This window comes from Ceratosolen solmsi, unplaced genomic scaffold (assembly GCF_000503995.2).
Source record: "Ceratosolen solmsi marchali unplaced genomic scaffold, CerSol_1.0 scaffold148, whole genome shotgun sequence".
Taxonomy (NCBI): domain Eukaryota; kingdom Metazoa; phylum Arthropoda; class Insecta; order Hymenoptera; family Agaonidae; genus Ceratosolen; species Ceratosolen solmsi.
Window position 1 is genome coordinate 1347867 of NW_011948446.1, and position 16439 is coordinate 1364305.

The window sequence follows — 16439 nt, forward strand, 5'->3', positions numbered from 1 at the left end:
GTTGGCTTCGCAAGATTTACGAATAGTTATTGGAGCTCTTCAAATGGCAAATATTCTTATGACAAGGTTGCCTCACGTATTCCGAGTCCATTTTCATCGTGAAGGAGTGTTATATCAAGTGCGTCAACTAGCTGATCCAGATATTCCTCTTGGAGTATCACCACCCAAGTGCCCTTCTGGTAAATTTTTAATTAGCAAATTGAAGGAAAGAAATTACCTGCACTTCTCTAAAACAGATTTTTTCCATTTATTTTCACAGGTACATTACCAAGTCCACAACCAGGACCATCGAATACTCCATTATCTTCCACTATGACGTTGTCTTCTAGTAGTGCCACGTCTCCAGTTGCTTCTCCAACAACAAATGGAAATATTCTATTCGGTACAGTTGCTACAAGCCAAATGAAGCCAAATCTGGCTGCCACAATGGAGACTCGTAGTAGAAGTGATTTAAGCGTTAGTGTTGAAGATTCAAATACACCGCCAAATGCTCACTTGTGAGTTCTTTTTATATTTTTTTTTATATTAAATAACTTTTTATATTTAAATTCCCATTTTATTATCTTTTTTTATATTTAAATCAGAAAATTCATAGTAAAGAGAATCGTTAATTCAATAGGATTTTTAATTTAAAGTATATTAAATATCAACATTTAAATAAAAGGAAAGGTTTTACATTTTATTCATTTAAATAATAAGAATTTAAACTTTATTTCACATCGTAACGTAAGAACATGATTGTTGATTCCAAAGAAAAACTGGATAATGGATTTAATAATAGTAAATTTATAATTGGTTGGAAAACTAATGGTATAAAAATTAATCGGAAACTTTTAGGAGAATCGGTGACGTACTCAAGAGAAAACGGCAGAACAAAAAGGGTAGGTTCTCACGATTGGGAAGTGGAACGCCCCAGCAAACACAGCAGCCGGAATCCTTATTCACGGGTTTCACACCTAAAAACAGTCGTTTCCTGGGAAATCTCAATCCAGCTCGATGGGGTAAGAAATCGTCGTCACCGAACAGTGCGAACGACAAAAGAGATTCTAGTTCATCAACGAATTTGTCCAAGCCACCAAGCAATCCAAGTCTAACCGGCAGCAACCGTGAGAAGGCTAAGGCTTGGGTAAGAGAGGAAGCGCAACAATTTTTAACCAGATACCAGCTAGATGCACCCTGTACGCATCCCGCGCTCACTGTACTCTCCAGACTCACTGCGGCTATTCAACGTTTGCAATCTAATGTAAGTATAAGTTTCATCTTATTAAAAATGCTTAGTCATGAAATTGTGTAAAATTCCTCGGATGTGGAAACTTGTAAAAAAGTTTTATTTATGTGTAGTTACTATTCGTGTTAATTAATTATTTAACGTATATGCTTAATATTATTTTAGAATGATAAACGAAATATGTGTGTCTATTATATACCTATTATTTACTTTACCAAAGAATAATATAATATATAGAAGGATTATATCAATATTTTTGTTTAAACGGAGATACGTTGATATTTATACCATAATAAAACACGTAGTGTTAATAAACATAAAATACATAGTGTAATCTTGTACCTTAATCATTTGATAAATGCAGTTAATTTAAATTTTTATCTAACTTTATAAAATAAACCATTGTAATTAATTCAATTTTCAAAATGGAATTTTTATATTATCATTTTAATATGTTGTAAATTTTAAGTTTATTGAATGCTGATAAATTTTCAATTCAGTTTTGCTCAATTTTAAATAACTTTGATCATGAATATGATATATTTTATAAAACATAGGTTATTTATAAAAAATATATATCTTATATATTTAAATAGGAATTAGAAGAGATGTATTCTGCACTTACTGAACTTCGTGATGTTGTTTTGGAAAGTGACATTTCACCATTTGAAATGAATCATAGTGGCCTGATCAAAGCTTTGCTTAACTACCTCACTATAACAGATGCACCTAGTAATCGATATGATCGTCTAAAAATGTTTTGGAAATTATTCGCAGAATCTACGGTAAATGTTTGGTATCCTTCTTAAGAAATTAACATTATAAAATTTTTTAATATTGCTCTCATTTTGCAGATGCAAAAGGACAATTTAATAAATTTACATCCTGGAGCATTTGGCCCTTTAGTTTCTAAATTAAATAGTTGTGTTTCTCAATTGGAACAATTCCCAGTAAAGGTGCATGATTTACCAGCTGGTTCTGGCGCCGGTAGAGGTGGAACAAGCGCTTTAAAATTTTTCAATACCCATCAACTAAAGGTATTAATATAATTTTTAAATTCTCAATAGTTGAGATGTAAGAATTTTTTATTGTTAATAAATGAAAAATATGTTTTAGACAATTTTAATCAAAATTCATTAAATTGTATATATCAATAATTTGAATGATATTTAATGTACCATAGTAATTTTCAAAAATAATGCTTAAATAAAAGATTAATTTGGTTGTACACTAAGAAAAAAATTAATTATTCCATATAAAACATTTGAATATTTATTGTCATTGACTATTATTCAAATATGTAGGTCTTTTCTTCAAAATTAATATACGTACATTATATGTATAATTAATAAGCAAAAATATAATTTTTATATTATAGTGCAATCTTCAGCGTCATCCTGATTGTAATAATCTGAAACAATGGAAGGGTGGTACTGTTAAAGTGGATCCACTTGCTCTTGTACAAACTATTGAACGCTATCTAATGGTTAGAGGGTATGGAAGAATACGAGATGCAGAATCCATGGTTAGTGACGACGACAATAGTGAAGATGACATTGATGATACTCTTGTAAGGATTCAACTAATTTAAATCATTTATATTTATATATCTGCTATTCACGAAGCATAAAAAAATAAAGTTAAAATAAATAATTACGATTTTTTATTTTAGGCTGCTGTAGTCATCAGTCAAGGTTCAGCTAAGCACAAATTACAGTTTTTAATTGGGGATGAAGTTCTTCCATTCAATATGACCGTATATCAAGCTGTAAGACAATTCAGTTGTTCTGGTGTTGATAATTCAGAAACGGATGCTGACAGTGAACCTCCTCTTGGTCATGATGCAGTTTGGGTACAAACTCATACGATATATTATAGGTAATACATGATTTTATTTATTTAAATTTTATAGTTATATTTTTATTTGATACATATCAGTATAATTCATTAATTGTATAATTTTAATTCTAATATAAAGAAATTTTTATAAAATGATAAATTCAATCATCGCAATAAAATTTAATATTCTATAAAAATTCAAAATATTACATATCTTAACATATATTTCTTTTGTTATAAAAGAATTGATATAATCGTATCTTTGGAAATAATACTATATTTTTTATTTATAAATTATCAAAGATTCGACATAAATATATCACTGCCAGATAAGTAATGTCTACTACTAGTTTTTCACCAAATAGAAAATAGCTGCTAAGCATTATTTTTTTATAAATAATACTATTTTTAAAAGACCAAAATTTCATATTTATAAAGATATATATTCCAAACACAAAAAAAAAGTTTATTCTATACAGAAATTTTTCAATTATCACTAAATATTATTATGAAATATATATTAAAGTTCTTATATTCCTTTTATATATCACATATTATGAAGTGTTAATATATCAAAATTCTTCATGCTTCAATTTTATTTTTATTTAATAAAATCCTAAAAATTTATATATGTTCATTATATTTATCTGCATATGCATATATAATCAAAATATTATAATAAAACACTCTAGTCATTTAAATAAATAAATACGACAAATTATAATACATAATAAATTATAGTTTCAAGACTTTCATTTAGATTAAAAAAATTTATTTATGGGATTTTTATTTATAAGCTTAAAAAATATATTAATATATTAATATGAAATTTAAAATTATATAAATTTAATTGTCTGGATTCAAAATTTTTTTGTCAATATGGGTGTAAAACTAAAACTTTTATGCATCAAAATCATTAGACCAGTACCTGAAGAAGAATCATCTGCTTCATCAAAACCGGGCTCGAGTTCACAGTCAAGTAGCCGCAAAGGAAAGGGTAAAAGTACAAAGATTAGCTCAAAGAGAAAAGAAGATAGTCTATGGCTCGAAGGCACAATACCTCAGCAACGTTGTCCATTAATGCCATTTTTAAACCCAACTTTACCACCAGTTGTGACAATTGGAGATGCCTCGTTGGATGGCTTGTGCTTATTACGTCTGTTATATACCCTGAATCGTAACTGGGGAGTATTATTTCCACATGTTAAGAGTATCAATCTACTATCATCACAGGAATTCATCAATAGTAAAATTGCAGCTAAAGCCAGTAGACAACTTCAGGATCCATTGGTCATTATGACTGGGAATCTTCCTTCGTGGCTACACCAAATTGCTTCAGTATGGTAAGTACTAACTTAGTTTCAATTGAAAAAAATAATTATTGTATTATTTAGTGATTTTAATTAAGATAAACTTTTCTTTTATTTAACAAAATTAAGTACTGTATTATTTCAACATTCATAATACAAGTATTTTCTTAAGAAATACCAATTTCTTTTTCTAAGTATACAACAATTTTATAGAGCATATTTATATTTATATTATAAAATCATTCTAAAGATCTTATACTTAGAAGATTCATATTTCTTAACAAAAATTAAATATGTGCTTATTAAATAAAAAATGTTATCCTTTCAGTCCATTCTCATTTCCGTTTGAGACAAGGCAACTGTTATTTTATGCAACATCTTTTGATCGTGACAGAGCTCTACAGCGTCTTCTTGATTCTGCTCCAGAATTAAGTGGTTCAGATAGTCAGGAACGTGTAACTCCAAGATTAGAAAGGAGAAAACGAACGATCTCTAGAACTGATATTCTTAAACAAGCCGAACAAGTTATTCAAGACTTAGCATCAAGCAAAGCTTTATTAGAGGTGCAATATATTAATGAGGTAAATTTGTATTCTAACAAAATTAGTTTTCTTAATACAATAAACTTAATAAATTTACATAATATCAATACACGATATAAATTGATCAAATTATTTTAAAACATATGTAACTGGAAACGTATTTATAATTTTTTTAAATTTATTCTCAATTTGCTGCTACAGAAGCTATTATGATAATATTATCATAATAGTTAAAAGATAATATTATGGCATAATCATTTGAATATTTTTTATATTTTTATGAATAACTTTATGTCTATTTCTTTATTTTAACAATAAAATAATTAAATATAAAATGTTAAATTATAAAAACATAAGTAATTTATAATGTATTATTACAATTAGGTGGGAACTGGCCTTGGACCTACTTTAGAGTTTTATGCATTGGTATCTCGTGAATTGCAACGTGCTGATTTAGAATTGTGGCACGGTAGTTTCAGTCCCACAGAACAAGGCTATGTATATATAAACCAAGGATTATTTCCTACGCCGATTCCATGGAATACAAAAGTATCTCACCTTGCCAAACTTAAAACAAAATTTAAATTCTTAGGCAAATTTATGGCTAAAGCTATTTACGATTCAAGAATGGTGAATTTTAAATTGAATTTCTTTTTTCGTTTACATCTGTGTCAACAATTATATATTTAAAATATTAATTACATTATTGCCATTTTAGTTGGATCTACCATTTAGTTTAACTTTTTATCGATGGTTATTGGGTGAAGAACATGCACTTACCTTAGCAGATCTCGCTTACGTAGATCCAGATGTGTTTCGCTCCCTTTGTAAATTACAAGATGTGGTAAGGCGAAAAGAAGCTATTGAACGAGATCAAACATTCAGATCTAGCGAAAAAGTTCAAATGATCGAGGCTTTAGATTTAGAAGGTTGTCGAATCATCGATCTTGGGCTTGTTTGTCAACTACCTGGTTATGATAACATTGAATTAAGAAAAGGTGGCAGTGACATTAATGTTACGATACACAATTTAGATCAATATATAAAGGTGTGACCTAATTTTAAGGCAATATATATATTACTGTATTATAAAATAAAAATTTTTTTATTATATTATTGTCCTAATGTATGTTTTATTATAGCTTGTGGTGCATTGGTATCTTTACGAAGGAGTTTTTAGACAAATGGAAGCTTTTCGAGAAGGTTTTGAATCAGTTTTTCCACCTTCACAATTGCGACTATTCTTTCCTGAAGAATTAGAAGCAGTATTTTGTGGTCATGCACAAACGGGTAGTAAGTGGGATATTAAAACATTATCCGAATGCTGTCGAACAGATCATGGATACACGCCTGATTCACGAGCGATCAGATTTTTATATGAAGTTATTGCCGAGTATAGTAGCGAAGAACAAAGACAATTCATTCAATTTGTCACTGGATCACCTAGGTTACCCGTTGGCGGTAAGTTTATAATTTCACTTATCAACTACTTGTCTTTACTTAATTATTTTTTGTTTTAATGAAATAAGCTATACAATAATATTTAAGGTAATAAAATAAAGAAAATGTAATATTTTCTATTTTAAACTAAATTCTGCATTAATGTAAATAGCGATATTGGATATCGATATTAATAGTTTTTTCAAATTTATCACTTTAAAGTTTTAATGAATTATTATGAACCACTTAGTATGTTTTTATGCATGTTTTATTTACAATAATTAATAAAGTAATAAAAATTCATATTTTTAAAAACATAATTTAAAATAATAAAAATGTAATATATAAAAATTTTAAATATTAGTTTTCTTTATTTGAATTTTGAATTTTATACTTTATTCAAAGCTATTAATTATAGAATGAAATTATAATAAAGCATGAAGTAATATAAAATTTTATTGTTTTTAGGTTTTAAAAGTTTAACGCCACCTTTAACAATAGTACGAAAGACGTTTGATTTATCGATGAAACCTGATGAATTCTTACCATCAGTAATGACTTGTGTCAACTACTTAAAATTACCTGATTATTCTACTTTGGATATTATGAGAGAAAAACTTAGAATAGCTGCGCAAGAAGGCCAACATTCGTTCCATCTTTCCTAGAAATAGACAAGCAAATCGCAGTTTGTTCTTTTTTTTCACTTCTGGCTCTGCCTAGTGAAAAGCGTAATAAGCAATCTAATAAAATAAAAGATTAAATACGAAAACAGCAGAGATCATATAGGAGACAATGAATCTTTTACAGAATTTACAAGAATTTTTTGCTTTTGAAACAAATCAACATCTTCGTACTTTAATTTTATTTCTCGTCAATATTTCGTTTTAATGAATTCCAATTTAGTGTTCATTTTTGTACGTGTAATAATTTGAGTTGTGATACAATAATTTTATCCGACTAAATAATGAACAGTAAGAGATATTTAAAAATGGAAACATGTTGATCTTGAGTCAGAAATACTGTTTAGTGATCTGTCTCATAAAATAATGATTTACCTTTGATGTGCGTGCTTGTGGGCATGTATGCGTAAATGCGTGTAAAAGAGTGAAAGCGAGAAAGAGAATGTGTTGCAAATAAAATAAAGAAATTAAAAGCAACAAAAAGAAAAAGAAGTTGTACATATGAAGTATATTATCTCGACATAGTTTGATATACACAAGTCTATATAAATACTTTATATAATAGTGAACGAAAAAAATCGGTACCACTCAATTTAAACAAATACTAATTGAACTGTAAGCTAAGGTAAGGCAGAGAGGACGTTCGTTAGGTGTAAGTAAAACAGTTTTATATCGATGCATCCCGCGTCTCTGCATCATCGCTCATCTCTCCTGCCTCATCGAGCGAAATGGAGGAACAAATGTTCTTTGTGGTGAAAAAGAATATTTAAGGCATGTGCTACATCGAGTTAGTACATAGTTTAAAAGGGGTTGGGAGGACGACCAAGCCCAAACGTACATAATATAATTATTATATGATAGTGAATGATATCGTGTCTCATGTTCGTTGTTCTCTTTATTTTTGTCTCTTTTTGTAATCAATCTCTTGCGTATACATCATCTCCGATTTCTCTGCAAGTGGTCGACGTTGCTGCATTCGCGCGCGTATAACCACACAACACACACAAACACACACGCAATACTGCTTACATTATACACAGGCAAACTTGCACACACACAATGTGCACAAACTAAAGTACAACACAACTATCTTTAATTTTATTCTATGTATCACTATAATTATTTGATATTTCTATTATAGATTAGATAGTTTGATTATTATTTAGTTGTGTAAGGGTGCGGCCAGCATCATCAGACCATTATTTAATGTACATTGTAGTAAGATTTTGTTTATACTTGATCAATCGATATTAAAGTTGAATCTTTGTTACAAATAGAGGATGTAATGTATACTTAGAAATGAATTTTTATCACTAAAGTTAAAACAAACTAGAGTATTATACTTCAAGTTTGAAGTGAGTTTACTATTAAAGATAAAGAACTGTCGCACTCTTGATATAATTATGGTCTGATGATGCATGACAGTGTTTATTACACTTACAATGTTAATAAATATGTTACTGTATGTATAGTCATTACAAAAAGGGATATACAATTATTTTTATTACATTCTGATAAAGTGAATCTTACTACACAAATAATGAAACAATGTACACTTTTGAGAGAAGAGAGAAAAAGATGCAAGTGATAGGCGAACCATTGTACGAAAAAGAAATTCTAGCTGAAGTAGAAAATATCGAAGATTACATCATATTAAATGCGTGTTGGTTCCGGATACGATCCAAACCCAATTATTAATTATAAACGAAAGTTATATTTATATCAATCCTTTAGCATAAATGAGTTTCATTTTATTTACTTGGATTTTTTATTACTATTTTGATTCCTTTAATAAAAACAATTTACATAAAATACAGTAATACAAAAAGCTTATAAATATTAATTTAAGATTAATATATAAAATTGCTAAAATGAATTTTATCACATCCTTTATTAAATTATTTGATAGGAACCACTGAAATTATATTGATTATATTTATTAATATAGTATACTTGAAATTGTAATAAATTTACAATCAATTTATGGTAAGTATAATTTTTCTATCTGAAATTTTATGTAGAAACTTAAACAATATTTCAATAATAAAACTGTATAAACTATATTTGAAACAATTGTTCTTTTTAACGAATAGCAGTGCACTATAGAGATTGGCAATAGTTACTTTTGTTACTATAAAAAATATTTTGGCAATTATCTAAAATTTTATTCAAATTTAGAAATATCCAGATCCTTAATACATTTTATCATTTTTAAAACCATATTAAATATTGGAAACATTAATAAATTTTATTATCGATATTACAAAATCTGCATACATTCAAACTTTTTATCACCATTTATAATAAAACTGAAATAACTAAAAATAGATTTCACATGCATACCTTATTCCATAAGTTATGTAATAAAATATTAAAATTAGCCTTTGGAATGAAATTTTGCTCAAGTTCTTTCATAACTACATGCTATATAAAATTGAAATAGTACTTGGATATATGACCCATTATCTTTATTGTAAATGATAAAATAAATTATAATAGAACATGCTATTAAGTTTTAAAGTCTAAAATTACATTTATAAAATCATTCAACAAATTGCTTGATATTTCATGCAACGTGATACAGACAAAAACATTTCATTTTAACAATTATCCATATTAATTAAATATTTTTTTATATAATAAAGTTTTTTTCTAATAAAGGTTATTAGAAAATGCATTATATTATATATAATTTGCAATTTCAAAATTTTGAATAAAAATATATTTAATTTATTTTAAGTGAAACATTAGTAATATAAAATACTTGTTTTATACTATTTAGTAATTGAATTATAACAATAAAAATTTTTATAATAATTATATATATCATACATATAAAGCTAGTAGTTTGTTAATATTAAACATGAACAAATATATTTTTAAATGTTGACAAATTTTTTTTTACAGAAAATATAAACAAATAAATGAAAAATTTATTTATTTTAACATTACTTTAGTTTTTAATGTTGTAATAAAAAAGAAAATATTGTAAATATATTTGATATTAATTGTTTATAATGATTTCAAAAATATATTAAATCTTTAATCTTTACAATAATAATGAGAGCCATCCGAGTATGAAGCATATTCCTCCAATTGGATTTAGCATATTATATTTAGAACAGCCTGTTATCGCATAAAAGTAGTTGGGTCCACAGAATAATATTTTTCCTAATATCATAAATAAACCAGCCTGAAACAATTTAATATTTGGGTGTAATATTATTCATAATTAACATTTTTTAAATATAAATAACGCATATTAAGATAATGCAAATATAACAAATATCTTATTAGAATTAATGGTAATTCAAATAAAGAAAGCTCTTCTGCAGGTCATTATTCTAAGGATAATCCTTTTCTTTTATATAATTAGATTCTAAACTTACGCATATATAAACTTATATTTAATTAATATGTAGAAGCATTTTTTATTTTTACAATATTGTATTCAATTAATTTTATTATGCTATAGAAATATCTTACCAGGTGAGGCTTTCGACACATTGGTATTCCAAAAATTGCTAAAGTATGTATAAAATGATATTGCGAGGCAATATTAAAAACTTGCTTTCGTTTTTCCTCATTCTCTGAATAATGCTCTATAATATTTAATAAACTTTTTTTAAAATTATATAAAAAATTCAATATAGCGTGACATTTTTAATAACATACTGTGCCCATTATAAGCTCCTAATATAACGGCTACTGCTCCACTAACTGCTGCTATTTGAATAAATGGACCTGTTGCTCTTGCGAACTTCCAAAGTGGTTGATTATTTAGCATTTTGCTTATTGCTACATTTTTAGGTTTTAACCCCATATTACTAAATACCTACAAAAAGTTTTAGGCAAAAAATGAAAATACTTTAATATTTAATATTTAGTGGGTGACTGAATTATAAAGTGCTAATATCTAACATGTAATATCGTAAATTTTTTCATAAATTTCTTTTGATTAAAGTTTAATATTTTATCATAACAGGATTATAAGTGTTTGAATAATTTATTTAAAAATATTCATACACCTTTCTTTACTAATTTTCGTTTTAGTAATAGGTATTAATTATTATTAATATGTTTATTTTGATGTATTCTTATGGCCAATTTTTTTGGTTTGACATCAAAGTTTAATTTTTTTTACAAATTACTGATTATTACTTACGCGAGTAGGAATTTCAAAGTACTCACGTCTGAAATGTTTGATAGATTTTGTAAATTCGAAACAGCTTGTAATATAGCGTTCTTGTATGATTCCATTTCTTTTATTTACCATTTACACTTGCATCCATTGAATTTGTTCAATACTTATAGTATTGTAACCTGCAAATGAAGCATAAATTTAACATTTGAACTGTTGAGCTTATATATTGTAATATATATTAGCTAACGTCTTATTTTTCTTTTCTTTATAAACGTATTAATAAATATTTTATGAAGGTAATCAAAATATAAATATATTAAGTTTTTAAATTAATGAAAAAAATGTTATACGTTCAAATTAATATTCAGATATGAAAAACTCATATTTGTATTAATAATTGTTTCACATAATTTTATTTTTCAGTTTTAAATATTTGAAGAAAAAATGATTATTTTATATTACTGATTCATAAATATTGAAAATTATTTTTAGCCTATTAATTAGTTATCTCGTATATCGTTTCTCTAATTCTTGCTTCTTCTGAAAATATACCAAATACGATTTTCCGTAATATATGAAACTTTTCATTATTGTGTTTGAAATTAATTTTTTTTTCTTTATTTCCATCAATCATGTGATATTTATGTTATTTAAATTAAACAATACAGACATTGACTGCAATTTAGTTAAATCTAAAATGGATATGATACATTTTTACTTTTACTAGACTATCTCCACATTTCACCAAAAATAACTAGATTTCCGATAAATTAATAAAATTTCGATTCCATTAATAAACTATTTAAAAAAATTTTAAATATCAATTTTTTATTTATAGTCTATTTAATTCAGGTTTATACTTTATTTATAGGTATTTACAAAATAATCTTAAATTAAACAATTTCATAATTTGTAAATTTATTATAAATACATTAAAAAATTTATTGAAAAATGTTATGAAATAGTTATTTTTACAATTTATATAGTCATTATAATCCATCCAAGAATAAACATATATTTTCCTATGATTGGTATTTTACTATTTAACAGTTCTCCTGTAAAAGCATGATAATAATATGTTCCACAGTAAAGAATTTTTCCTAATATTATACAAATACTAGCCTGAAAATATATTAACATATAAATTTATAATTTTTACACGAAATATTCTATGTATTAATAGAATATATATTTGACATATTTTGTTGTATATTGAAATTTAATGTCAACAATGTACTGAGTTCAATACCATAATATATTTTTGTTATATAGAGCCTAATTAAATAGGTCTAAAAATATATAAAACTAAATTTCATGTATTTTTTAAAGTAAATTACATTTTTTTAAATATTATATTTTAATTATTATTAAATTATAGTATACTACCATTGATGGAAAATTACACATTGGTAATCCTAACATTATTAAAGCGTTCAAAAAGTGATATTGTGATGCAATATTGAAACTGGATAATGATTTTTCACATGCTATTTTATTAGATTCTAAAATAAATAATAATAAACAATTATAATTAAATTTAGTTAATAAAATCTTTTTATTTAAAAGCTTACTTTTTAAAAAATATATATCTATCAGCATAGCCGTTATTCCACTAATCGTTGTTAATTTAATAGTATAATTACTGAATGTTTGCTGTGAGTCAGAAACAACCTGTATTAGCTCTGTTGTTTTAGGTATAAATCCTATTGCTTCTAATATCTAAAAAATTTTTTATTCAATATAACATTTGTTTACATAATAAATTTAATATTTACTATGTGATTTATGACAAATCAATATGATTTTAAATTATATTATTGTTTGCCTTTTGTAATTTATATAGTCAAATTCACAATATTTAAATCTGTTCTTACATGCGACGTTCCCGAAACTATCCCCTTACAACCACTCACAGGATTGATATAACTCAAGTAATATAAAATATTCGACATAATTATTAATTTATATATCACAGTATTTACTAATAAATTTTAATAAACAAAAAATTTTTAATTTAAAATTGCTAAAATGAACTATTTTGTTTTAATATGAACATATGAAAATGGGTTAGGTTGTAGTAAAACAAATGAAAAAATAATTATTGAAATTAACGTTTCAACATAACTTTGTAATATCTTTCATATAATTGCAGGAAATCAATTGTTTGAATTATAAATATACTTTGTAAAATTAATTTTTAATTTTTCCTTCATAAACGAATATCAACTACTCATTCTATTGTCAACGCTTATTTCTCGTGCTCATCCAAACATGGAAAGTTACGAGTAAAGAGCGAAAGTAAGTAATAAACGAGAGCATGCAATAGTGTTATATATATAAAAAAAAAAAATCGTTGATGTAAAGTAGGGACATTTTCAATAACGATAATTAATTTATAAAACATTATATATGGAAACTCTACATTACTCATATATATATATATATATATATATATATATATATTTTTATGAATACATCATTACATATACGTATAATAACATGTAAACACATAATATTTAAATAAATTTCTCGTTATAAAGATTTCTTGTGTCTCTTTATAAAAATGTCTTGTTAAAATAACAAAATAATTCAACATATCTTCGGCATTCAAGTCTAAATGAATTCGCAGTGTTGTTGATGAATCTGTTATGACTTACCTGAAACGAAGCATATTTTAAACGAGGCAATATCATTTCTTGCTTTTATAATATGAATACAAGTTGACGAGTTATGTTCGACGAGAGTATAAGTTACGCTCTTATACTTATAAGTGCGTCAGAGTATAATGAGGGTGTGCTCTTAATATTATGTATCCTAATGTCACTATTTTTCATTAGATTAACGCAGCTTATTAAGCCAGTCGCTACTAGAGTTAATATAGGGCAATCAACCGAAAATCCCTTAAGAATTGTAGGTCCATGAATTATACACCTGGGTACAATAGTCGATGTGGTGCGGCAATTTATTCATTAATAAAGGCCAGCCATCGAACGAGCTCTATCCACTAATGCGAATTGACAATGGCCTTGCTCGAGCATCTGACAAGAGGCGGGGGTGGACTTTGCGAACAGCTCATGAGTTCCTGCAATGGAACGAATGATATAAGAGTGTTTTTTTTCTCAATATTTTTAAATATTTTTTTCCTTTATTTTGCGAAATAAAAAATATATTATTCTTTTGGTTGAAAATTCTTAAAGTGAACATTTTTTCTTACTTTTGAGACAAATTGGATGATTTTTTTTTGTATCGCGGTATCTGTGATGTACCACCACCATATTTCAAACTGTTTTTCAATTACGAGACAAATAAAAAAAAAAATAACTAGACTTTAATATGACGAGAATTTGTGTTCGTGATATATTTGAAAAAGGATGTGCAATGTTTAGTTAATTTTTATATACGTTCATAAAGTTTTTTTTTTTTACAGAAATGAACAAATTTTTAAATAACAAACGTAATATATATAAAAATATATAAAAATATTAAATAATATTTTTATTATTATATTATATAAATTAAATTATATAATATATAAATATAATTATACACCTACATAAAAATCTTAAAATCTGTTATTTCGTCATGTAATGACATAAGCGTTAAAATGATCTAACATAATAAGCTAAAAATAATATTGATTAAAAATCAACATATATTATTATATCATTATTATTTATTGTTTATTATATATTAAATGATATATATCTATTATTTATTATATATTAAATGATATAAATCTATTATTTATTATATATTAAAAATCAACATTATTATTATATCCAAGAACTTGCAATTTCCTAATTCTAATGGAAAGAACATACTATTTACATGAAAATATTAGATTTAAATATTTGTTGTATATTTCCTAGAAATTTCGCAGATAAAACAATACATAAAAAAAATCACGTACTTTACATACATAGCTACAATATATCGATTTACTTGAAAACCAACTTCAGGTAAGTTATTTAATTCCAAATCTCATTGTCTACTATGTAAATTAATAATTAATTGACATTTCAATTTATTAAGAGCATATCATATCTATATACGAAAATTATTCTTAACGTAATACCATGCGATTATATATCTTTACAATAATTTTGCACATAAATATTCAATTAATATATAAATATACACGACAATTGTTTAAAATCAATTTTGATTTATCTATATCGAGTATTTCAGAAAAAGTTTAGATTTTATATTTTTAAAAGAAAAATGTAGTTTAAATTTGGTTTTAATTAAAAAATGTTAAATAAAACAATTTTCTCGTTACTTATTAATAGTGATGCCTCCTTTGTAAGAACAATTCAATTTAAACATCACGTTAAAGCAAATTTTAAATTATAACATAAGAACGTATGAATAAAAATATACCGATAAAGGAGAGAGAGAGAGAGAGAGAGAGAGAGAGAGAGAGAGAGAGAGGCATGTCGTCAAGTACGATTCAATGTATTTTAGTCATTGCTACACGATGCATTTATCCATACACGATGGAATAGCGTTTAAAAGTGAAAGTATTCTAATATTAAACAATCATCGTTAATAAACAACTTGTCATCGTGGTTAGAACATGTCAAGGTAAGAACAAAAAACTTTTGCAACGCTTAACACGCGTAACTTCTATTAATCTTGCAAGCATTTGCTTAACTAAGTTTAAAAAATCATTTAATTTTTTATGCGTATTTTACTATCATCGTGCAGGATTTAAGTTATCGCACGAATGGCGCGTTTGTGCCTCGCGCATGCGCATAATGCCTCGTCATTTTAAGCAGCCGAAAAGATCTAACACTCGCAGAAAATTTGTTAAACGTTAAGAGTCGTGTTCGCGAGGAGTCGAGCTGCGACAACTCTTGGTGCTGGAGTCCTTGGTCCCGTGGCTATTACAAAGGCGCTGACCGTCGCAATTGAGTCGATCGCCAGCCGGAAGAGGCGGGGCGGGTCTGGCGGACGGGGCAGCTCGTCGTGATACAAATTGGGTCTTGTCCCTTGCGCGTCTTCCTCTTTCAAATCCAGAAATCGAATATTAGCATCGACTGCGCGCATCAGACGACGCCATCGCGAACCGCGTCGCTGAGTGGCGAGGAGCGAAGGAAGCGCCGCATCATTGAGGGGTGGGGCAGGGTAGCGGTGACCGAGGAGACCGAAGGGGCTTGTAGAGTCCCCCGGAGAACACAGCGTGTTGAATACACGGTTGCGTGCGCGCGCTCTCTGTCTTTCTCTTTCTCTCTCTCTTCTCTCGTAAACGCAGCA

At 26.8% G+C, this 16439-nt stretch overlaps 3 protein-coding genes across 3 annotated transcripts in view; 1 reads left to right on the forward strand and 2 right to left on the reverse strand.

Annotated features, from left to right (window-relative positions):
- The window catches only part of ctrip (E3 ubiquitin-protein ligase ctrip), a 29375-nt gene extending 20593 nt beyond the window's left edge, over nt 1-8782 (forward strand). The window contains exons 12-24 of the mRNA XM_011504569.1: nt 1-179; nt 260-497; nt 838-1243; nt 1825-2013; nt 2083-2265; nt 2607-2798; nt 2901-3106; nt 3988-4410; nt 4706-4958; nt 5304-5549; nt 5638-5967; nt 6062-6380; nt 6828-8782. The exon at nt 1-179 is cut by the window's left edge and continues 38 nt beyond it. Coding sequence (XP_011502871.1) covers nt 1-179; nt 260-497; nt 838-1243; nt 1825-2013; nt 2083-2265; nt 2607-2798; nt 2901-3106; nt 3988-4410; nt 4706-4958; nt 5304-5549; nt 5638-5967; nt 6062-6380; nt 6828-7024 — 3361 coding nt within the window. The 3' untranslated portion in view covers nt 7025-8782. The remainder of the gene's footprint in view (nt 180-259; nt 498-837; nt 1244-1824; nt 2014-2082; nt 2266-2606; nt 2799-2900; nt 3107-3987; nt 4411-4705; nt 4959-5303; nt 5550-5637; nt 5968-6061; nt 6381-6827) is intronic.
- Nucleotides 8783-10054: 1272 nt separating this feature from the next.
- Nucleotides 10055-13975, reverse strand: LOC105366212 (transmembrane protein 256). Its single transcript, XM_011504570.1, has 6 exons — nt 13841-13975; nt 12755-12902; nt 11231-11362; nt 10715-10874; nt 10526-10641; nt 10055-10232 (listed from the first exon to the last, which is right to left on the reverse strand). Exons 3-6 carry the CDS (start codon nt 11297-11299, stop codon nt 10089-10091), a joined length of 489 nt encoding a protein of 162 aa, XP_011502872.1. The 5' UTR covers nt 11300-11362; nt 12755-12902; nt 13841-13975; the 3' UTR covers nt 10055-10088.
- Nucleotides 13976-13988: 13 nt separating this feature from the next.
- On the reverse strand, nt 13989-16323 carry LOC105366213 (uncharacterized). Its single transcript, XM_011504571.1, has 2 exons — nt 15999-16323; nt 13989-14265 (listed from the first exon to the last, which is right to left on the reverse strand). The coding sequence occupies exons 1-2, from the start codon at nt 16230-16232 to the stop codon at nt 14188-14190; spliced, it is 312 nt and encodes a 103-aa protein (XP_011502873.1). The 5' UTR covers nt 16233-16323; the 3' UTR covers nt 13989-14187.
- Nucleotides 16324-16439: the final 116 nt, after the last annotated feature.

What these genes read in the sequence shown, in the direction of transcription:
- LOC105366212 (XM_011504570.1), bottom strand. Translation starts at nt 11,299, where the DNA reads ATGGAATCATACAAGAACGCTATATTACAAGCTGTTTCGAATTTACAA. An exon ending in AGGAGCTTATAATGGGCACA is followed by an intron (nt 10,642 to 10,714) that starts GTATGTTATTAA and finishes TAAATATTATAG; the next exon opens with AGCATTATTCAGAGAATGAG. An exon ending in TGTGTCGAAAGCCTCACCTG is followed by an intron (nt 10,233 to 10,525) that starts GTAAGATATTTC and finishes AAATTGTTTCAG; the next exon opens with GCTGGTTTATTTATGATATT.
- LOC105366213 (XM_011504571.1), bottom strand. Translation starts at nt 16,232, where the DNA reads ATGCGCGCAGTCGATGCTAATATTCGATTTCTGGATTTGAAAGAGGAA. An exon ending in TCGCGAACACGACTCTTAAC is followed by an intron (nt 14,266 to 15,998) that starts GTTTAACAAATT and finishes GTTCCATTGCAG; the next exon opens with GAACTCATGAGCTGTTCGCA.